This window comes from Sapajus apella, unplaced genomic scaffold (assembly GCF_009761245.1).
Source record: "Sapajus apella isolate SASKATOON/1434 unplaced genomic scaffold, GSC_monkey_1.0 scaffold5, whole genome shotgun sequence".
NCBI classification, from domain to species: Eukaryota; Metazoa; Chordata; class Mammalia; order Primates; family Cebidae; genus Sapajus; species Sapajus apella.
Window position 1 is genome coordinate 33,851,281 of NW_022436945.1, and position 24,650 is coordinate 33,875,930.

A 24,650-nucleotide genomic window follows, 5' to 3' on the forward strand; every position below is an offset into this window, starting at 1 on the left:
ACATTATTTGAGACTAAAAAATAATTTGTAAAACCAAGTGTTCTGTTCTATCACTGCCAAGGGAAAGTTACAAATTAGAACATAATATGTACTATGTGCTTGCTATTTAAAAATTTATCAATATTAGCCTTTTTAATTCAGATTAATTTTGTTTTCTTAACCTATGACTCTTTAGGAAACCTTTCAGTTATAATAGCACAAAAAAAAGCATGTTCCATAAGCTTAATTTCTTTCCCCTTCCCACTTTCCCACTCAGATGACTTAGTGATTTGGAGTTGTGTGCTTTCTAAGTGTATTCCTCAGATGACCTAATATTACTAAGATTTTAGCAAATATTAAAATATGTTTAAACACTTACCAATATTAAAATAAGCACTGTTTATTGAATTTAATATGTGACAACCACCGTGCTGAGTTCTGTATGCTTCCCTCATTCAGTGTATGTACAGGTTTGGGGGAAGAAACAGAGACTTCTTTATTTCCCAAAGTCACAGTTCTTGACAGAGCTGGGATTCAATGGTTTCTTTCTCCAAAAAGTTAAGTTCTTTGCCTGACAGCAGCTTAGCTCCTGAGTTAGGGAATGAAAGTGGCGAGTTTTCCACTCCTCAGCTTGTGGAGGAGCTTGAGTACAAGAACATCAACTAAGCCCCTAACATCAAGGGCAGGAAAATGGAAAGGAGAATTTTTAGACTTTTAAAGCACAGAAATAACTGGTGAATCATGTACCACAGTAGGTACCTGTAACTTTTTCACTGTGATGTTGTATGACTTTCTAAGGTTGGTAGTCAGCATAGTTTGTAGTAAACAATTTTTATTATGGGAAGTATAAGTGGAATGCTACTGATTCACTATTTAAAAAACATTTATAAGGCTATTAAAACATCATCTGGAATTAAAGTAAAGCAGCATAATTTATCCCACCCCAACTTTTAACCATAAAACCCTATTACCAATTTTATTTTATTTTTTATTTGCTAGTTTAATATTTTAAGAAACTAAATACATTTTAATCACACAGACAAGCAGATAAGTAAGGCTTCTTCTACCAGGTGGATTTATGAAATGCAAAATAAGCAAAAGAAAAGAAACATTTTGCTCCCCACAGACACAGAGATGTCTTTTAACCCAAATCTCCTAATGCATGATGGCAGCAAGCCCAAAATAAACGCAGGGTCATATGTACTGTAACTGTTGGGAACTGAATGTATATGTTCTTCAGTTTCACTTCTGGAAATAAATTTAGATAACTTTTTACACAGTTTATTTGAGTTAAAGATAGAAAACAATATGCTTTTATGTAAATTGCTATGGCAATCTAAAGTTTACAGTAATTCCTTTTATACATACTTCATATCCTTTTAGACATTTTATAAGGGATAAAGCTAATCATATACTAAGTTTAACAATAATCAGAAAATATTCTTCAAAAGAATTTCCTGAAGTGGGTTGGTAGGTATAAAGCTCATAATTGCCAAGATACTTATATTAGGGATATGAACCCAAGTCAATAAATAAAAATAAGATATTTGTAAAAAAGTGCTGTAGAAGAAGGTGCACAAAAAAACATGCACTTACACATACTTTCCAAAAGGATGTAAACTGTACTTTTAGGCACTGACATCTCTTCAGATTTCCTTTACCAACGATATATAGCACAATTTTTGATGTCTAGATGGTGCTGTAGGAAGATGACTAAGGCAACCACGTGCAGAAAAGCATGTGTGTAATGCACAGAAAACATAAAGATCACATTCCAAAAATGAAGATCTGAAATGAGTTTGCCATCTGAAAGGTCTGGAGTGTGTTCCTGTCATTAAAAAATGAAAATATATGCCACCACTGGAGTCATATCACAAAATGGTACCTGATGTGTACACTCTACCTTTAAGATGACTTTTTAAACAGGCAAGACATTTCTATGCTGTTTTATAGGTGGCCATGTGACTTCAGTACTTTATAATAAATAGCCAGTCAATCTTGAGAGCCAGCTACTTCTCTTAAATTCTAGTACAAGATATAAATATTCAAAATATGGAATGTTTAACGTAGATATTCGAATGAAAAAATGACAATCTTCAAAATTTCCCAAGTTTTGCTATATTGCATAGCTGAAAATTCATCTACTACTTAGAAAAAAGTGCTCTGTTCATTCAAGCAGAATTTTGCTCCAATCTCCTTCAATTTCCTTCTTTCATACTGTATAGTGGATCCACAAGTTTATTGTGCACATGCATTAGACCTTAAAGAAAAAAAGCACAGTTCCAGTTGTTTTTGTTAATTTTGAACTATCTCATTTAATTTAGACAACAAAATATTTTTTATAAGATACAGTAAATCTGTTTGGTTCTCATCTTGATATAAAATAGTCAAGTTTATTGAAAAAGTACAAATAGAAGTGTTTCAGAATGTCTAGTTTTATCTACCTAGCAAATACCAATTTATAATTATGTAACAGTGCAGATCTAGAATGTGTACAGGTACTTCGGGAGTAACCAGAAGAGCAGTTCTTGTCTTCAAAGAGAATCAGTATGACAAATTTGAATACTTAGATAATATATTTTAATTACATCTAAAAGTTTATGTCGATCTTGATCCTCTGGCAGTTCCTCTACTAGATTCTAGTGAGGGGCTCAGAACTGCTGTCTTATTCTTAATACATTACCCTATCCATTCATCTGGCAAATTATTTTCAACTAGTTTGGCATGTGTATTTACGATAAAGGTTAATTACAAATTCTACATTGAGGGAGGTTACTAAAACATTACAGAAAACAACCTGTACTAAATCATTTACTTCAGAATAGAAATTTAGATTTTAGATCAGGTAGATTGTAACTTTCATTTTATAATTGGTACATATGCTTGCCTATGAAAGCTTCTTGGGAAATAACTGATCTTCCAGTTGCTTCTGTCTTCATGCCTCAGTACTATATTTCTTTGGGGAGAAAAAAGTTCTAAAAAGACTGTCTTTAACCCAATTAATAAACTAGAGATTTTGTATTTTGGAGGGTAAATAAATGAATTAAATTTTTCAGGTTATTAAGAACATGGGAGGCTGGGGAAAGGTATTTACTACTCGGTTTTTGCAGGAAATGGGATTAATGGATTGGAGGGATAGGGTGCTTGTTAGTACATAGATGTTCCATGTCAGAAAGGCTGCAGAAAGCACTCTAAAATCCCAGCTTTGAGAAAGACCCACTTTTAAGGGACAAGCAACAAACACTGGCAAGTGTTTGTGTAGTAGTAGAAATTCTAACCCTAAGAACAGGAGTCTTCAAAGGAAGGAAGGGGGAAGCATTCCATTCACTAGTGCTGCAACTGAAAGAGAATGCTTACTTCTCAACAGCCTACTTGAAGGTCATATTAGCACTTGAAACTTAACATCCAGTAGGAGAGGGAAAAACAAAGATAAGGGTAGTATCAGCTGTATGATTTAGAGGAGGTAGCATTTTCCAGCGTATGACTTTGTGGAGGATTACTTTTCTACTTAAATAGTATTCATCTGTCATTTGCTAACAACTATGATTATGGAAAGAATACACAGAACTTTAAAATACATGAGACTTAACATATAAGGAAAAACATAAAAATTCAACTCTGTTATAAAGTTTGTTTTTCTATATATTGGATGTATCTTTTATACATCAAACAGGACTGCTTCCAAACCAGAAGTAAGTATTTTGAAAACTCTATTAATGGCTTTTTAGATATTAAGTCAGATATTTACTGTGACCTCAGGTAAAAACCGACAACTTTCTACATATAAATTTTATATAAATAATTGCTAGTTAAGTCAATCAGAAATAATTATTCTGATAAAAATGCACCAGACTTCCTGATACCTTACCAAAAGAAAGGTTAAATGTCACAGATTCTAACCAATATCTAATCAAAGTAACTTTTATGGTTTTGACTCAAAATGAACTCATTATACCTTTGTCAAACTACTAGGGTGGAGCCTACATACAAAGAGAAACAAATTCATGATGACAATGTCATGAAAACATACTAAAATCAAAGACATAAAGCTGTTCTATTTAAAAAGCAAAAGTGAAAAGCAAGAATGAATAAAATAAATCCCCAGGTACTAAATTTGTTTTCTTGTGATTTGTATCTTTCAAAAGGTACATAGTGAAATACACTTGCATTTACTGGCAATTTTTGTTGTTTTGGATCTAGTTAACTTTGATCTTATCTAGGCACTAAATGGAACCCTTTAAGATTCTGGGTGGCACTTTTTAGTGATGACAGAAAAAAGGGTAGTGATGTGAATGGAATTTGAAGAGTCATGGATGACAATTATAGGAATTTACATCCTCCAGTATTTTGATATACTAGTAACTAAATGGAGGGATGAAAAATATACAAACTTCATTTGAAATGTGTACATTTACGAATATTTAATTGCTCTACTCTTTACTAAAATACTATAAAATGAGGCCTATATGTAGCCCAGAATATCTAAATTCTGTCTTTATATTGAAGGAGGTATCCTAACAGAGGCTGGTATCCTGAAGCCTCTTGAGAAATACAGCTCAAGTGGAAAATACTATTTCCTCTTAGGCAATGCAGCTATCCTCTCATGAATGGTCTATTTCAAAATTTTTCAGAAAGGCTTACAATTTAGATAGATGAACTGAAAGAACTAAATACATATAAACAACTACCACCCTTCTAATTTAAATTTTCTAACGTATGTCTATATACCTTTTTTGGAAGCAATATGATTTGGGAAAAAAAAGCAGATGGAAATATGGTTTTGATGTAGATGGTATCTTACCTAGACTTTATTGTGGAAGGTAGTATAACAGAATAGACTAAAGCCTATACTCCAGAGATCAGCCTGATTTTGATTTCTGTTACCCGGCTCTGCCCAAATATGAGCTGTATGGGTAAGTAGCTCAACGTCTCTGTCTGTTAAGCATATTAATTCATTTAAAACTGGGAGTATGAGTATCCATTTCATAACATTTTTGTAAGAATTAAGTAAATCAATAAGTAAAATGCATTTAGAATAGTGCATGGTCATAGACATATGGGCTGTTATTAAGTATTTTATTAAATATTCACCAAAATGTAAAAGTCTGATAACCAAATTGTGACGAAATCAGATAGTACAGGGATTTATCTGGGACTTGCAAGGACTAGAAAATGGCATCTTAAATGAATTTTCTTAAAACTGGAATTAAAATTTGTGGATAGTGAGGATTCTGGGATAAAATCTGAAGGATTACATGGAAAAATAGTTAAAACTCCAACAAAAGCTCGTTTTATTCCCAAGTCTTCACTTTGTTTTTATGTATCAAATCAGAAGCTAACAATTTTTCAGTTTAATCTGATATATTTGTGGCTTTGTAAACTAGTAATTTAAATGATAAAAATATAGATGGAAATAATCTTTAAACAATAAGGAAATGTTTAAATAAATTATGACGTGTACTTGACTGTCCATTAAAATGCTTTGAGATATTTAATAAAACAGGAAAATGTGTGTGAAACATAAGCACAAATATAAAACTATATACAAAGCATAATTAGCATTTTGTTTTAAAAATAGACTATTTTCAGTGCTTGCCAAATGTCAGTTATTTGTATAACACCTTTAAGATATTTGCCATATTGACACATTTACATGAAATAAAAGTTACTGGTTTTCTTTGCATTGACTTAAAAATTTAAGATAATACACTGTATGTCTGAATGAGATGCTGTAGACTGTAAGACACCATTATTTTATGCACCACTGAGAAAAAAATGCTACCAGGTAAGCTATGATCTGAAACCAATTTTAAGACACAGTCCAAGATCAGCAAGATCAATGTCAATGTGTCTTAGAGCCACATTGGTAGCTTTTTTGGACCTTGTCTTAAGGAATAATACCAAAAAATATAGGTTTGATTTATTCATATATTTTTTCAAATATGCATTAAATACCTAGTTACTAAAGTAATAAAGATGAAAAAGGTACAATCATGTAGCAAATGTAGCATACATACTACATACTTAGTGAATCACTGACCTATCTATATGAACAACTATATAACTTTCAATATCAGCTGTGTAAATACAGGTACTTTACAAAAATTACCTGTTTGGACAGCTTGCCTATATATGTGTAGTATGTGGAGCTGACTCTTAAATCAGGGAATGGGTTCTACATTGGGTATAGGCAAAATGTTCCTTGAAAATCTCTTAAACCATTACATCAAGCATATGTATTTTTTAATACATAGCCTGGTACAGCAAGGTTTCAGATTTACTGAACTAGACTACAGGAAAAAGCAAAAAGGAAAAATCTACATGAAGTCTGGGCAATGAAACTCCTGCTTACTTGCAGAGTTTATTCCATAGAGCTTTAACATTCAGCCATTATAACTTTAATATATGGAATAAATCGGCTTAAAATTGTAAAGATTAAATGAGACAGCAAGAGATCTCTATTATCCATTATTAGGTTCTAAATTTAGAGGGGACTGTGGGAGAGGGATTGAGGTGGAACTGATAAACATGAAAAGGAATCCAAAATGAATAAAGATAAATTTTCTTTTGGGCTATTTAATCTGTATTCAATGTGAAAGTAAATTATTTTACTAAACTTTGGATTTCAAAAAAAATTGTTTACTGAATAGAGACTGAAGAGATTCTCTTCATGAAAAAAAAAAGGTACTACTCTGAAGATATTATTATCTGAGGTGAGAATTTTCCATTCCTTGAAAGAACCAGCTGTGTGTTGCCACTTTTCAATAGGTCACAGTGTGAGATTCAACTCCACAGTTTTATGAGATTTAATTCCACAATTAAGTTTTAATTGTCATCCACAACAGAATATCTCAGTCGGCTTTTGAAATTCAGTGCTCACCTTTAAAATATTTCACCGTTTTAACTCTTAATTCTAAAGTAGCATCTTCATCACATACAAAAATAGTTCGAGGATGCTGCTGGAAAGCGGAAACAGTCCACATGTGATTGACTCCTTCTTCGATTGCTTTGTACAGGGCAAATGCTTTGTGTGCCCCTGTTATGAGGATCATTACCTGAAAAATTATGAACATCAATTGTTAAAACTTGTTCCAAATGAGTAAGAAGCTCTATTTTTTTTAAACATGGACTCCAGCAGCAATATTTTTTCTAAGAGAAAAAGAAAAATACATAGCTCCACATCACAGTTCAAGGTATTTATTTCTACTTTTTAAGGTAACTAAACAGCACAAAATGTTGCTTCTAGTTTAACGAAGCAAAACAATGTCTTGTTATGGGGTATTAGTGCAAACACTATAATACTTGTAATTACTAACATAGTAAATGAAGATGTTTAAAATAAACCTGGGAGAATGAAGAAAAAGAAAAGGACTGTCTTGCAAAAGCAGAATTACAAGTCTTGAAATGATTTATACAATCTAGAATGATATACCAAATTGCTATAGTTGACATAAGCAATTACATCAGAAAACCAAAGACTCTAAAACTCCAGATATTTGAAGAGTTATCAAGAAAAGTCTGAACAGCATTTTACTGAACATGTGGTATCCAAAGCTGACTCAGAATAAAAACTGGATTTAAAGAAGGATTAGGGATCTACTTAAACATAGGAACTGTCTTATAAGCACATGACTGATGATTACCCTTACAAACTACTGAAAATCCAAGCTCTTGGTCTCCAATCTCTAAATGCCAATGAAATAACGTAATGACATGCAAATGTGAATGTATACGTGCCAGAATCTTCTTTGTCTTCTTTCAGCTGTAAATTGATCCCACTTAGCACCTCATCTACACACACGTTTTTGTAATGTAATCTTTAAACATGATTTTTTTCCTCATTACTGTTGTTTTTAAAAAGAATGTTAAAATGGCTGTAGTTCTAAAATATTTAAAACAAATTTTGTATTAACATATTTTATAACTAGGCCTAAAATGGGAGGAAATACTTCGCACTCTCCTTGAATTACATCATCTAACTCCTCAAAACACCACCATGAGAGAAATACTATTCTTACTCATATTTTAAAGATAGGAAACTAAGGCATATTCTATAACTTGCCCAAGGTTTTGGTAAGAATCAAACAAATAGTTTTATTCTATAGTCCATATTATTAGCAATTAACTACTACATTACATTGCCTCTTGTAAAAGTTCTAATAATTAGACAATATGTGCCAAGAGTCTTTTCACTAAGCACACTATAAAAAGGTAATGGGACAGGTGGCAAGATATCTCAAGATCAAGTGTATATACTGAGAATAAAACAAAAGACCACCAAATTTTATTGGCAAGAAAAGGTTAATTACATACCTAGCATTAACGTTATGATGGGAGTGGAAGGAAAGGAGGCTGCTGGAAGCTTAGGGGAGGATGAAGAATTCATTATTGGTGTTTATCTATGGCTAAGGCATAGAAACAACATGCTCTCTAAATAGAGTTGTTCTTATATGTGGTTAGTTCTATTATACCTGTTCTATTCTCAAGGAGATTATTTCTCATATCATGGAAAAGGACAAACTATATCGAATAATTTGGTATGCTTGTTCAAAGTGCAGAATCCCTAAATTTAAAGAATCAAGCTAGGTATGAATACCAGGTGATTCTTATGTACACTAATGTTTGAGAACCAGTGCTCAGGCAGATTTTGCATTGGATACAGCTTTATGCTACTAAGTGTAGAGCAATAACACTATTTTAAAAGGTTATGAAGTAGGCTCATTTTAAAGAATAATCAACATTTAATCATTCCATAAACTGATATAAATGCTTTACAAAAATCTATAACCTCATATTAAATCCTCCACATGCCTTCTTGGTTAGCATTTTTAAATCAAATGTGATTTTTAATAAATGAGGAAATTAGCCTGGGTAACATAGTGAGTGAGACTTTGTCTCTTCCAAAAAAAAAAAAAATTAGCCAGGCATGGTGGTGTGCACCTGAAGTCCCAGCTACTTAGGAGGCTGGGGTGGGAAGATCTCTTGAGCCCAGAAGATTGAGGGTGCAGTGAGCTGTGATCACACTGCTGCACTCCTGTCTGGGCAAAAACTGACCCAAAGAAAAAAATTCAATATTTGAGTAATTAAATTGCATTAAAATTTACATCTTGTTAAATGTAAAAATTGATTACATAACTCAGTTTCATATTTTAGAAATAAGATTGCTCTGAAATTCTTTTTTCATATTGACTATGAAATTTCAGTCTTTGAAAGGTCTTTTCCCACATATCTATGATTTTTAGGTGAGTTTCGCACATACTTTGATTGACAGTTCTATTTGTATATTCAAGTCTAAATATAAATATCAAGATCAGTTTCTTATTCATCATACTTTGTCTATACTTTTTTCCTATGAACCTGTCCAATCTGGCTACCAGAAAGGAACAGAGTTCTGGGTTTCTATATAATTTAACTACATATAACCATGAACTGACTACAATTTGTTCTGTATTCTCAAGGAAGAAATTGACAGCCCAATTTATAAAAACTTAAAAATTATGCAGGATCTGCTGTTTAGAGCTCTTTTATGCTTAAATACACCAAACATAGAACAGATCCAGCCTTAGCTGAGTTGCTTTTCTGCTGGAAACCAATAGGACTCTATCATCCTGTATACAGTAGAGAAGCATTTAAATTATTGTGAGAGCTCCAAAAAAAAGTGTAGTGGAACTAGCATTGCATCTTTGTCCTAATAGTCCTTTCATGAGGTACTTTCAATAAAAAACAAACCATATGATCAGTAAGATTTTCAGACCTCAAACCCAAACAGGAATAGGCAAGTGAAGTAGGACCTCAAAAGTGGTGGTGCAAAATTCTTAGTTTACAGCTCCAAAAGACTTAATTGATCCCTAAACCTGTCAATGAGACTGACAAAAGTTAGTTATTGAACACTAGAAAAGAACTTATACTGCAAATAGAATGCAATCAAAGTATCACTTATTCAGCATCGTAATCCTTCCAAAATATTAATATATTGACATCAAAGGAAAAACAGCAAAGAACATTTAATGCTTACTTCTCTAGCATCCATCACTGTCCCCACACCAACAGTGAGAGCCATAGTTGGCACTTTTGATAAATCTCCATCAAAATATTTGGCATTTGCCAAGATGGTATCCATTGCTAGTGTCTTTAATCTTGTCCTTGACACTAAACTGGATCCCGGCTCATTGAAGGCAATATGACCATCTGGACCAATTCCTTTGAAAAGAAATATACACATATACACATGAAATACACAGGTTTCACAAAGTTCAATGTGCATTAAGGAACCCCCCAAAAATCACTTACCTTGTTTTATTTTATACTTGAATTCCTTTATTGCATTAAAATATTTCTGTATTGATTCAACACGTTTCCATGTTTTCTACATGCTTAGCAATAAGCTGTCATGATTCTAATAATAAAATTAAGTATCACCCTATAGTAGTATAACATTTTATAATTTATAAAATCCCTTCACATGCATCATCACAACAGATTATTAAATATTACTTAACATTATCTTATGAGATGGTCAGATTAGGCATATCCATTTCCCTCTTTTCCTCCACCTTTTTTTAAACACAAAAGGAAACTCTGATGCTCAAGAAAAATAAGTGACTTGTTCAAGGTCACAACTGGGTAAATACTGAGACAGGACTCGAATCTGTCTTCTGATTGCTAACTTGGACATCTTCATAGTTACATTTGAATTTACTTGGTTGTAGTCCAGATACAGCAATTAACTAGCAGACCTTTCTATAGTATAGTTTCCTCACTTACAAAAAGGTGTGGACTGGACAAGATAATGCCTAAGGCAATAGTTTTTTTCAAACTTTTCTGACTGTAACTCTTGTAAGAAACAACATTTGATATTGCAAGGAACAACATTTGATATTGCAATCTAGTATATATATACACACACACACATACAACAGAAACATACAAATTAAAGCAAAAACTGCATGAAATCATACTTACCATTACTAGGAAGCATACAAGCTGTTTTCTATTACATTGCATTTCATTAACAAAACAAAAAGAAAATGTTGCGTGTGACTGGCCATATTACTTTCATGATTTAATAATGGGTGACAACCAGTTTTAAAAACACTGTTTTAAAGAGATCTAGTGCCAGCTCTAATATTCTAGGATTACCTCTAAAATATAGACAGGTATATGATATTCCTTATTTGAAAGAAATGGAAGGTCATTCTTTTCACAACATTAAGGCTCTTTCCATTACATAAATAAATCAAGTTTTACTTACAAGTACCCTAGTAGCTAGTCACATTTCTAGCAACCTCAGCCAAAAAATAACTCTGCCAATTCTTTGAAGAAAATGTATCTCTTACATTTATATTCTGTGTATTTAATGATATGTGTATTTTACTGACAGTGCACAATTGTAGCAAAATTTTCCCAGGCCACAACAAGATAAAATATGACAAAGAGTAACCCAGTTTTGAATAATGGAGGAAGAAATGAATATTGAAGCAGATACAGAATGCTAAAGTACAACAAATTTAGGAATTTTTAATATGAAGACATAAGGCCAGACCTACATGTAGTTAATATGCACTGACTATTTCTACTATTAAGTATGTATCTGCTTTTATAAATATATATAACATTAACTTCTCTAGATTTGTAAAAGTGTTCTGTTTCTCCTCTTAGATATATATATATATCCCTAACATTTATTATTTCTCTATTTATGTGTAAAGAGGGAAGGATGGGATCAGGAAAATAACAACTTTAGGAAAAAATATGAAGTCTACTAAGATCTACTACAGGTGACCTCAGTGGTGATGTGGGCCTTACAGAAGTATACAGCTAAGCTAAATTGAAATTATAGGCAAAGATTAATAATGGAGGAGGGTCAAGATATTTGCTTGTTGGCTGTGAATAACTGTCAAAAATTGAGGTTCCTGATATAAAATTTTTAAAATGTGGCTAATTCATATTCAGCCTTTAAGTCTAAATTAAGATATTAGCATCTCTGAAACATCTCTAAAACTCATTGTCTGTAGTAAGCGTCATTCCTGTGTTCCTATAGCTCTAAGCATAGAATGTATACGTACTCTTCATGAAAGTAAGGGCTTTATCTTCATTACTATATTCTTACCATTTAGAACAACAAGTGACAGGTAGGAAGCACTTATTAAATAATGGCTGAATAAATGAATGTATGGTTGCTATTCTTTAGTCAGCTCAGTGTAGTTTCTTCCATCTCCCACCTTGTTCTCTTCTGCCTTTCTCACCTCACCACAGGGGCTGGAACAATTATAATTTCTCATATCCCTCTTAAGTAGAGTGACTGGTCTAGAGATAAGCACTTGTCTGAGACTGAGCCAATCAGAATCTCTGTCTGGATCTGAATCTTGACCAGGGATACAGTAAGGAAGAAGGCATGGAGAATTGAAACACTGGATGACAGTAATGCAGGGAGAAGACTGATGATGAGTTTCTACTTCTGAGATCTGAGGTTCTCTGGCTCTTGTTTTTCCAAAGACTTGGTTGTTTTAACTTTACTTTCAGTTTGTGAGTTACCCTAGAATCATTCCAGTTAATTTACTATTGGTCCCATTAGTTATTTCCTTTTTCTAGGAAATCAAAGAATCCAAGCATGCAACCAAATCAAAATGTTAGTTTTCCCCACTGTCTTCTTTTATTTTTCCTTTTAAAAAACGCTGTTACCCAGGCCAGGCATGGTGACTCATGCCTGTAATCCTAGCACTTTGGGAGGCCAAGGCAGGTGGATCACCAGAGGTCAGGAGTTTGAGACCAGTCTGGCCAACATGGCAAAACCCTGTCTCCATGCTGGGCAAGGTGGCAGGTGCCTGTATTCCCAGCTACTCGGGAGGCTGAGACCGGATTGCTTGAACCTGGGAGGCAGAGGTTGCAGTGAGCTAAGATCAAGCCACTGTACTCCAGCATGGGTAACAGAGTGAGACTCCATCTCAACACCACCACCAAAAGAAAAACCCAAAACACTATTATTTTAAGATATTTTAAAAGTTAATATATTTAGATTTTATTGTAAAGCTAGATTTTATTATCATTATTTTTGAGATGGAGTTTTGCTCTTGTTGCCCAGGCTAGAGTGCAATGGCATGATCTTGGCTCACTGCAACCTGCGCCTCTGGGGTTCAAGCGATTCTCCTGCCGCAGCCTCCAGAGTAGCTGGGATTACAGGCATGCGCCACCATGCCTGGCTAATTCTTTTCTTTTTAGTAGAGATGGGGTTTTTCCGTGTTAGTCAGGCTGGTTTGAAACTGCTGACCTCAAATGACTGACCTGCCTCAGCCTCCCAAACAACTGGGATTACAGGCATGAGCCACTGCACCAGTCCTAGATTTCATTTTTAAAAATCCGTGTTTGTATATCTTATTGCCAGGGTTAAGTCAGGAAATACATGATACACCTTGACCCTTTTTCTTAACACGTTTGCCATTAGAGGAAGAATGAGAACATTTGAGTATATATTTCCTCCTTTTTCTTTCCCTCTACCAAGGAAAGGGAACTCTGCTCTAATTCCCTGGAATGTGCAATGGCAGATTAACATTTTTGAGCTCTTCTCATTCTACTGTTTCCAATTCAAAGGGGAGGAGTGAAAAACCCCATTCTGGCTTCAAGCCCAAACTGCAATCTCTATTTCAACTTTACCTTTAATAAAGCTGATATTTTGATCCCATTTGGCACAGTTCTTAGAGTTTTTATTAACCAAACCCTGGAACAAAAGAAGGGTAGTGGTAAGACCCAGATGCCAAACCTCATCTAAAAATCCAATGATGATAAACCTAGATCAACAAATAAGATTCTTTCATGAATACACATCCAATATTAGGGCATCCCAAATAAGGAAAAGTTCAAAGAAAATACAATAATCCTTCTTTCTCTATGCACAATTATGTCCTTTAGATGGTATATATAAACTGTCAGGCATTGGATCTCACATGACTACAGTGAAGATGTTAAGCAAAGAGGCATAGAAACTCTTTTAAATGTATTTGGGAAGTGGGGGGAGTGGGGAGACAGCTACAGGAAGCTTAAGACAAACTGGTTAAAAAACCAAGTCAAATTCTTTTTAGTGGTGTCAGTGACAAACATAAATAATTATAATTTATGCAACATCTATTTCAAAAGGAAAACTGAGGTGGTTTACACATAACCCACCCCCTCCAAAAAAAAACAATAACTAAAAAGAAGTACAAAATGACTTAGAGTTATAAGAAAAGAGGAAAGTTTTGCCAGGCATCTTAGATAAGAGTTATAGCCATAAATATTATTTTATGCACTGAACACTTTCTGGAAGGCAGGCAAAGGAACAAAATCAAGTGTTCTTATCAGTCTTGTTCCCCATAATAAAATATGTTTCCTGTCTTTGAGTCTACAAGGGATTTGTCACATGCATACTTATATAAGGTCAATAAATTAATGGGGGGGGGAGAAAGTTCACAAATGAAGATATTTTTCAAGCAGCCACTTTTAATAATGAGCCTCCAACAACTAAGAGCTTTTTTTTTTTTTTTTTTGCCTTACAGTAAATGTGTGCAAACATTTTTTGATATAAGCAGTTCAAGTGGGTTGTATTCCAGAAATTCTACTAGATTTTTGTGTGGAGTTAGAAAATCTAAAGATAGATGGTCTGTGCAGTCCGCAGACACTCTTAAACATCTAAACATCTATTGTCTTAGCCTGCATATTAGAAGGTACAAATGGCAATTATCTCAAAATTGAGCCATATGTATAGAGCAGGAGTGTACAAATGTTCTCTAGGATTACTGAAGCAATATTAGTAAAGTTTATTTAAAACAGGTAACCTTCTAATTTGAAAAGAATTAGTCAAACTTGGTGTCTTGCTCCAACAAAATAATCATTCTATCAAGAAAGTAAATGATATTGGCTCTGCTAGGTAGAAGTAAAAACTATCTCAAAGAGAAGATTTCAATCTCACTGGATGTCCTTAGAGGTAATTCGTTAAAAATCCCAAGGAATTCAATAATTTTAAGGGACAATTATTTCAGCATTTATAGTTGAGAGAGAAAGAGAAGACTGAAGTAGCACTTACGGATTACCAACTACATTCCAAGCACTGTGTAAGGCATTTTATACATGTTACAACATGATTAATTCTCACAAATTTTGGAAAGCATAATATTAATCCTCTTATACAAATGATGTACTTATACTGAACTTCAATAAACTTTCCAAGGTCATACAGATACTAAGTGGCTAAAACAGGATACAATCTTACTTCTGACTTTAAAACCCAACTTTCCCCAAAGATAATCAACTATCTCAACCATACTTGGCCACTTCAAGAATAAATTAACTTTGGTACAGCTCTATTGAAGATGGAATTCATGTAATTTTGACCAGTGTTCTATTAAATTTATTATAAGTTATATACAGATAATTTACAGTATTAGTATTTTTAGCTGAATATTAAAGAATCTGGCAAAAAACAATTTTGATTTTAGTTTAGTTGATGTTATACTATTCTGACAGCATAAGCTGGCTGTCTGTGATAGTTTGTACTGATAATAGAAAACCATGTTGCCATTGCAAAAGAAAAAACTTCCTATTTTTAACTGTAGATTATGTATACTCACACGCATATATAAATTACAAGTGGAATTCCATAAATTAAACATTCATTTTGGAATTTATTATGACAGTTATACAGCTTAACTCCTATTAACTTAAGGCTGATAACTAAAAAGTTTTACATCATTCTTAACTGATTACTCAGTAAGATGAAACAATTAAAGTGATCTGATAAAATCCACCTGTTCCTCATGCAGATTAAACTCTGTAATTTGATAAATAGGCTGGCTGGAGTTTTAAAAAAATACTAAAAAGAAGCTATCTTTTAGGTAAAGAAACAGATTACTCATTTTGAAATGTGGTAAACTGTTTAAAGTGGTAATTGTAAAAGTTTAATGGGGATTGGTATCTACCTCTCAAAGCATAATGTATACAATTCCAGCTGTCAATCTGAAGATTAAGATGGCAATTTTTAAGATTTTTTTTTTAAAGAAGATGAAGTAAAATAGGAATCAATAGCAGAATAAATGGGTATTACAGACAGCCACAAGTGCTCTTTACATTACACAATGGGAAGATTTCTTGTTTAAGTTTAAAAATTCCTAATTCAAACACTTACAATTAATGACAAAAGGTTTTTACATACCGCCAACAAAAAGATCTATTCCTCCAGCTTCCTTTATTTTCTTTTCAAAGGCATCACATTCTGCTTGTAAATCTGCAGCATTCCCATCAAGGATATGTGCATTATTAGGATCTATATCAATATGCTTAAAAAAATTATTCCACATATAAGAATGGTAGCTTTCAGGATGATTTCTCGGAAGACCTAAAGATGAAGTTATTAAAAATATAAGAATTCCTAGAAATAAATCTAAAGTTTTTTTTCTGTTTAAGTTATAAACACTATTTACTATCTCTCACTTCTCTATGCCATATTCAATTTAAAAGTCTTTTTATGTGGAATATATGATTATATACCCAGTATTAATCACCTTAAATGTATGCAATAATTCATAAAACATCTTATGAAATACTGTTATCTCATTTTATAGGTGAACAATTGAAATACAGAGATCTTTCCCAAAGGTCCCATAGTTTACAAAGGAGTTAGGATTCAAACACATATAGTTCATGTGCATTTAATCACTATACTCCACTTCTCAAACACACAAAATTCTAACCAATGAAACTGACTTATGTGTTAAGCCCAAAATAAATTAGACATTCAAGTGAAATGACAGCCATGTTTCTCCTCTATTCATCCTATATGTGTGCAGATTATGTGGGATCACAGCAGTTCTTTGGCTACCATTTATACTACCATTAACTATGTATTTCTATATTTAAATTTTGACAGTTTCTATGCATAATAGATTTCAGGTAGGGAAGTTGACAATAAATTATAAACGCTTCAGGGCTACCAGTATAGCTTTTTATTTGAAAAAATACTTAACCAATTACTTTTACATATACATTTCTTAGTCGATCCCGACAACACTGGTTTTAACGCTGCCTTGAGAAGAAAGAGAATGAGAAATGTGAGTAGACTGGCTTAAAGTTACATCACTGTTGAGTGGCAGAGCCCAGGATGAATGCAGATCTTCTGATTTCTAGTCCTTCATTCCTTCTACTATTCTGTGCTGCTATCACAAAAATACAGGTTTTTATATAAACTACCAACCTCATCTCAAGGCAGTATATTACATTCTAGAAATATATTCATATATTAATATTATATTCAAAACATAAATTCAAATATACTAATAGTTTAAAACTACATTCATTTTATTCAAAATATAACATATCCAAATAATATATTCAATGTATTTAAGTACAGCTTACCTACATATTCATCCATATTAAAGGTCTTCACATATTTAAAAGAAAGGTGTCCATTCTTATGAAACTCTATTAGTTTTTTATAGCATCCTAAAGGCGTACTCCCTAAAAGACATAAAAATTCCATTTTCTAACATGACTTAATAATCCATTAAAAAAACTTATTAACTTTACTTATCCTTTTCTTACTTAATATTCTGTATTTCTAATTAGGCAATTATTCACTTAAATACATAATCAATTAACAAGTACTTTGAAATTTTGGTAAACTAAAATTTGCTGAATAAAGCTGGAAATCCGTAAATAAAAATTAAAGCTTGGAAAATTATCCTTGAGTTGTTGGGTATTGGGAATTAGTATTACAAATTCTAAGATTAAAAACTTCTAGAGTATATGTTTGAATTTTTAAAAATCTACCTTTTTGAAAAAAATCTTGAGTTCTTGCACAAATGATATATAAATAGGTCAAGTGTTGACCATTTACGAAATCAAAAGGGAAACCAGAGCTAAATTTAAATATTGCCACTACTTTCAAAATAGAATCTGAAAGTAGCAAAGATTGAGTGAGGGACTTTAGCCTTACAGCTCTTTAACCAGAGCCCCTGTTTCTCATGTTTTGATACCTTCAGCATGTATCAGCTAAAATGTGTAAGGTGAGAAAAAAGTGATTTTGTTTAAGATAGAGAGAACTTAAAGGAAGGAGGATCTTGGCTTGTGATATTTCATCTGAGCTCTTGATTCTATTGTTTTATAATGTAATTCTTTTTACATGTTTTATAAAATTATAGTTGATATGTAAAAAGATGATGCTTCATGATATGCCAAAATAAATTTAGCCACTTGAGGATGGCCTTCATCTTTGTTTTCTAAATTTGTTACCTTTTATTTTTTTCATTTTAACTTCAAACTGAAAGGCTAGATTGACTGCATTCTTATAACAAGTTATCTGGCCCTCCCAATCCTACTTGAAGTACTGATTCCTAGTTAACCCACCATCACAAAACAAAACAGTGCAAAACAAAAGGCTGCACAAAAAAATTCCAATTCAATATCATACAGAAATCTGATAAAACTAAAGTCTTTGACAAATACAAAGGAAATTCAAAAATAGTAAAAAGATTGCCTCTCATTTGAGACGACAGAATAATAGACAAGGCTATAAATACATACCACATTGGTTCACAGAAGAATTAAAGATTTTCTAAAAGCTAAGTACATATGTTGTTTTAAATTGCAATTATCAATTTAAAAATTATGTAGTCAAATTTTATCATTCTTTCTCAATGAGCTATAGCCCACTAACATGAAACTTGTCTAAAAGATGGATAAATATGCTTTCCCTCTTCCTTTCTGGAAATATAAATGAATCTCTTTTAGTGTCAAGAGATGAGTTATAGGAGTCTCTCAATTGAAGGATATATGAGTAAAAAGGTGAGCTATCACAACAGAGGTGACAAAAACATTCATTTTCTATTTTGTAATCAATGTGGCTAAAAAAAGATTGAAGAAAAAAACTGGTTAAAGAAACTTCATTTTAATATTTGCTTTGTAAGTAATGGTCATTTACTAACACAATTTAGTAAGTACCTACTATGATTTATATGAAACAAAGATTAAGACTTCTTTCCTGTAAGAACTCACAATATAGGGATAAGCAAGTACAAAATAACCATGACACAAGGAAAAACATTCTAAATAATTTAAAGTAAGTTTGAGTATTACAGTACATCAAAGAAAAAAGTCTACAGTCTTGCTAGTTAGAAGAGCAATGAAAGAAAATGGCATTTTAATTCAGTCTTGATGAAGGGATACAATTTCCATAAGAGGGAACTGTAACTCAGAGCAGAGAAAAGATGGAGCAGGAGGTTCAATGATGACATCTGTCTACCATGTGGCTAGATGCTGTGCTGGTGTTTTTATATATTGCCTCATGTAAAGCTCACAAACTTGAGAAATTAGCATTATCTTTCCATTTTGAGATAGAATAACTGGGTCAAAAGATTAAGAAATTTGCCAAATATCACATGGCTGTGAAACCAGGGATTCAAACAGAGATAGGTCTAGTGCCAGAGCTCTATAGATTCCATTAAATAATATGCTAGGAACATGGGTGAAAGCAAAGCACAGCAGTCAGCAAGTTCAGGCCTATTCTTGAAATGGAAGCAGTCAAAACTGCCTAGCCCAGTTCTGTGTAGGGGAATGGTGGGAATAAGTTTTGGGAAGCAGATCAGGCCCACAGCGTGGAGGCCTTAAAATGTTCACACTCATTAAGATCATGTGAGCAAATACAAAGTTGAACAGATATTGTCCAGAAATTATGCTTGGTAGGGAGATAATTACAATACATCCTGATACTAGCAATTTGTATGTTCAAGTCTCAAAGCAGTGGGGGAAGAGGGGAAGAGGACATAATTAACCTTGTCAATGGTCAATGAAGGAGAGTAATGCCAAATGTCAACAAAGGTTTCCAGAGATACTCGCCTGGCAGGTTAATATTACTAGCAGTTATACTACCCAAAATAAAGCAAAAGTTGTAGATCTAAATACACAAAAACATGTTGAGCACTGCTGACATTTAAGACTCTCTAAGTCTTTCTGTCCTCAACTCAAATTAGTTTTTTCTGCATCATAATTAGCACAATGTCATTAATAGAAGTAGGCTGAGTTTAATGAAGGGTAACAGTGTGCAAACAATACAGAAATCACGTTCAACCACAAGGGCTCACATATCAGAACTGAGGGTGCTGAGGGTGTAGTACTGGTGTGTCCAATGGAAAAAAAAATCCCCTTTGGCCATTCTCACCAAGATCTACTGCCCTGGACCAAAAGAGAAAAAGCAAAACAAAAAAATCAACTTGAAGAGTACCATTCATGGATATTACTCAAGTGAAAAAAAATTACAATTGTAGTTTTTATGTAATCAGCATGTATGAAGGGAGAAGTAGGAGAAAATAGTCTTTAAATAAAATACACTTATAGGAACTATAAATTTATAGAGTATATACAGTATACACATACACTATCTTAGCATCTTAAGTTATTATCTTTATCCTTCTTAAAGGTAAAAAAACCAAGGCTCAGGGGTATAGAACAAATGCCTTGCAGTCAATAAGGAGCAATTTTAGTTCTAGGTCTAATATTCTTTGTGGAAATCATGGGTCAATAATATCAAATAAAGTGCCATAGATCAAATGACACCACCTGGTCATTTTTTAAGAGAATCTTTAATGGAAAACTGAATTCAGTAAAATATGTAATTAATGCTTCTCCTTAAACTGTGATGACATACTTTTCACTTGTAACATATCTATAATAGAACTAAAGAATAAAAGCTAATAAACATTACATAATTTATAATTTACAATTTCTATATCAGTAAGAATTTATAAAGCAGGTGAAGTTAAGAGGCAACAGTACATACCTTAGGTATCACTTAATGATTAATAAGAAAGCCAATCACCTAAAAACTGGTATGAACGGTAAAAGCAATGCTCCCCAAAACAAAGGACTACTAGAAAATGTATAAAAAATATGAATATCACTTAAGTTACAATATTTACTATTGCATTTTGGAGTGAAAGGTAAGACTGAATTTTGACACAAGAACTAGTAACAAATTTTAGACAGATTTTATATATATGCATTTTAATGGCTTTTTATACTATGATGTTCAATTAGTGATATGGCAATAAATGAATGGGAAAAGTAAGTTGCTTAGAGAAAACCGACAATTCAATCAAAATTAAATTTAGATGACGTTAGAATCTAAAATGGAAAAAGAAGTTTATTACCTGTTGGTAAACCCAGTGTAAAATATCTGTCCTGTCCAGGTTTGAACTGAATGATGCGATTACAGATGTATTTGGCTGCCCATTCACTAGCCAAATCATAGTTATCAAGAATTACAAGCCTCATTATGGTGATGCACAGCTTCCAGAACAAGAATTTCAAACCTGAGAAAAGTCCATTATAGAACACTTTACATAATAAATAAAGATAATTTATTTAAATTTAATAATTTAAAATAATAGATAGAGCACTGAAACAGAAGCATAATATACTGTTGATTTTAAAAAGTACATTACTTAAGAAGGACATGCACACATACAATCTGAATTTTAAAAATAGTAATAATAGCTGTTCTTTTTTGAGCAGACCCTGAGTTTCAGGCAGCGGGCTAGATCATTTTAGTCAGCCTTCTGTGGGTTCCATATTCAAGGATTCAAGCAACCAAGGACCAAAAATATTCAGGGAAAAAGATGTTTGCATCTTTGTCTTTCTTTTGAATACTCAGCATTTATTTTAAATACTATGCCATTTAAGATGAGGGACTTAAGCATCTGTGGATTTTGGTATCGTAGTCTCTCTGTATGGCAATTTGGCAAAAACCTTCAAAATTAAAAACCTACATATCATTAGGTGGGGCTGAGCAAAGTAGTCCTCTTCCAATCCAAGGCACTTTCCCCTTCCATCTGAGAGGTGGTGGAAGGCAGCGTATTGTAGGGAGAGTAGCCTTTGATCCTTTGCTACCTGGGCATGGGGAAATGGGATTTGATTCGGCTTTAGGAAGTAACACAAATTAGCCTTAAGTTCCCTGCCTCCATTCTACTCCCTCACTGAATAGTCCTGTGATAAAAATGACTGTAGGTATATTTTTGATATAATTAATTATTTTCTTTGGGTAGATACCCAGTAGTGAGATTGTCTGATCAAATAGCAGTTCTATTTTTAGTTCTTCGAGAAATCTCCATACACTTTTCTATAAAGTTGAAATAATTTATATTATCACCCATAGTGTATAAACATCCCCTTGTAACACTTACACACTACATTCTATAACAACAATTCCCATCATTCTTAGATTTTAATTCTTAGTTTTATATTTAAATGAATCGGTTACCAATACCAAGCCTTTTATAGTATTGTTTCAGCATTCCTGAGTTTTGTAACCGCATACTTTACAGAGTAAGTCAAGTTTTCTAAATTAATGGGAGTAAAAGGGTTTTGTAACCACATACTTTACAGAGTAATAAGTCAAATTTTCTAAATTAATGGGAGTAAAAGGTCTTCTTATAATGAATATATGGAATCTAAATGTCTTTAAGAAGACAACAGTTTAGAATTCTGACACAACAACAAAAAATTATGATCACCATGATCTAGAATTCTGGCCCGGTAACAACTATTTATTTACAGAAAATAAATTACATAGTCATAAATTCAGTCCAACAAATGGACTCAGCCTCCATTTAAATATATCCATAATCTAATGTCAAAAACAATTTTAGAGTTAAACCAAATAAGCAGAAACAGTTATTGGCTGTAAAGACCATCAAATGATGTATTTACTTCTAACAAGAATATATGGCAAACTGATTTGTTAATAAAATGAAAAAACAAGGTAAGGAGGATGAGAAGCATTAGAGCATTCCAATGTCTTCTGTGTCCTGGTTATGCTATTTTTCTCAGTTCAACACACACTTGAAGACCTATTACATACTAAACACTATACTAGTTTCTGCAGACACAAAAATGATTAAGAACTCCATTGTCAAAGGGCTTAGAATCACTTAATTGTCTCTGAGGTTGAAATCATTATCCTTATTCTTCAGATATAGAAAATTGTAACTTTGAGAAGTTTATTGCTGACGTTAAAATGTGGCCCGGGGAGCTGGCTTTAAAACTAAGTGTATCTGACTCAAAGACCCATATGCCAAAGTTGTATTATCGGTTTAGAATCACTTAGGATGCTGGTTAAAAATACAGATTCTCAGGTCCCTCTCCCTAGAGACAGTGATTCAAAAGGTCTGAAATGAAGTCCAAAGAATCTCCGCTTTTACAAATTATCACAGGAGATACTCGTCATCAGGGTGAAATTTGTTAAGAACACTACACACCTCACTGAAACGAAGTTCAAGCAAGTCTCTCAGACCAAGGTACAGGCAACTTTTGTTTTCTTAAACTCTCTGGAGGGTGCAGAGTTAACCTCCAAAAATCCCAACTGAATCCCCTCACTTAGAGGAAAAAACGATTTCTCCACCACATTTATTTAGGATTTTAAGATTTGACTTTTCCAGGTTTTGCGAATCCTCAGAGATCCAAACTACTGAGGTCTTACGCAATTCCCTGGCATCACGACAATTCAGCATCAAAAAACAGCAAAGCACCACCCTCCCCTCGTCTTCCCTCAGGTGCTGATTCATTTTGGATGTGCATCGCTAGGAAAATGAGCTGCTGAATATAAATCGCAAAACTTCAAAGCTGGATGGCGACATCTACACCCCTGAAGTTACACAGCTAGTTAATGGCGGGGCCAGCACCAGAATCTGCACTTGCAGATCCTCTGCTCCGAGCTTTTCCCTACTCCACCTGACCTGACCTGACAGGGTAAGGGTGGCCTGGCCTCGCGTGTGGGAACGACCGGAGAAGGGACGACAGGCAGCAGAGAAGGCTGCGATTCCTGCCCAGGAGGCGGGGACTGCAGACCCCCCCTCAGCTGCGCAGCTGCTGAGCCCTCACTCGGCAAACCGTAGCCAATGCAAATGAGGATGACTGTTAGGAATTTTTAACAAGTGTAGGGAGAGGTGTCAGGAGAAAGCCCCGAGAGAGGAGAGGACAGGGACGCCTCCTCCTGGAGGCCCAAATCCGGAGGGGACAAACAGGTCCGCGAGGGGCAGGGCCAGGGACCCCACGCGCCCCCAGCTTCGAGGCTCCTGAGACCTCATTCCGCCCCGGCCCGGCGTCCCCGTCTCCGCACAAAGCCTGCACAGGGCGAAGTCGCTGCCGGGTCCCCCGCCCCAGTTCCCTTCTTGGGCTGCCTCCCCGCAAAACTTACCGGCTGACCCACCGACTCCTCCGACGCTGAAACAGAGGGAACTGCCAACACCCAACCACCCTTGAGCGACCCCGGCCGGCCAGTGGAGCGCAAATCCCACAGACCCGGATGCAGATAGAGGCGCAGGAAGGAACCGCGGCGCGGCCAGCCGGCGTTGCGCATGCGCGATGCCTCTAGCGCGCCTGAAATGAGAAGGGAGGAGGTAGATTAGAGTTCTGTGCGGCAGTGCACTCTTCTGGCTTGGAAGATCGCAGTTTCTGGGTCATCAGTTTACCGCTACTTTGTTTCCTCGCTCTCCATCTTTCAGAGAGGGATTTGCAGCAGATTATTTAGGTTTATGAGATTTCGTATGTAGGACCGTAGTGTTCACATATAGTTTGTTGCTGTTTGGCAACATGAATACGTTTGCAATTTATGAATACATTTATCTCTCTATCCCAAGCTCTTTAATGCATATTTG

At 34.1% G+C, this 24,650-nt stretch overlaps 1 protein-coding gene across 3 annotated transcripts; it reads right to left on the reverse strand.

Annotated features, from left to right (window-relative positions):
- Positions 1-946: 946 nt before the first annotated feature.
- Positions 947-24,347, reverse strand: GNPDA2 (glucosamine-6-phosphate deaminase 2). 3 transcript variants are annotated; one of them, XM_032274074.1, is made up of 8 exons: positions 24,191-24,326; positions 23,253-23,589; positions 21,147-21,308; positions 17,359-17,460; positions 16,160-16,342; positions 9,995-10,179; positions 6,860-7,034; positions 947-2,239 (listed from the first exon to the last, which is right to left on the reverse strand). In XM_032274074.1, exons 3-8 carry the CDS (start codon positions 21,268-21,270, stop codon positions 2,178-2,180), a joined length of 831 nt encoding a protein of 276 aa, XP_032129965.1. In that variant the 5' UTR covers positions 21,271-21,308; positions 23,253-23,589; positions 24,191-24,326; the 3' UTR covers positions 947-2,177. The 3 variants fall into 3 exon arrangements, with proteins under 3 accessions (XP_032129965.1, XP_032129964.1, XP_032129966.1); XM_032274073.1 differs by lacking the exon at positions 23,253-23,589 and having other exon boundaries at positions 24,191-24,344; XM_032274075.1 differs by lacking the exons at positions 21,147-21,308; positions 23,253-23,589 and having other exon boundaries at positions 24,191-24,347.
- Positions 24,348-24,650: the final 303 nt, after the last annotated feature.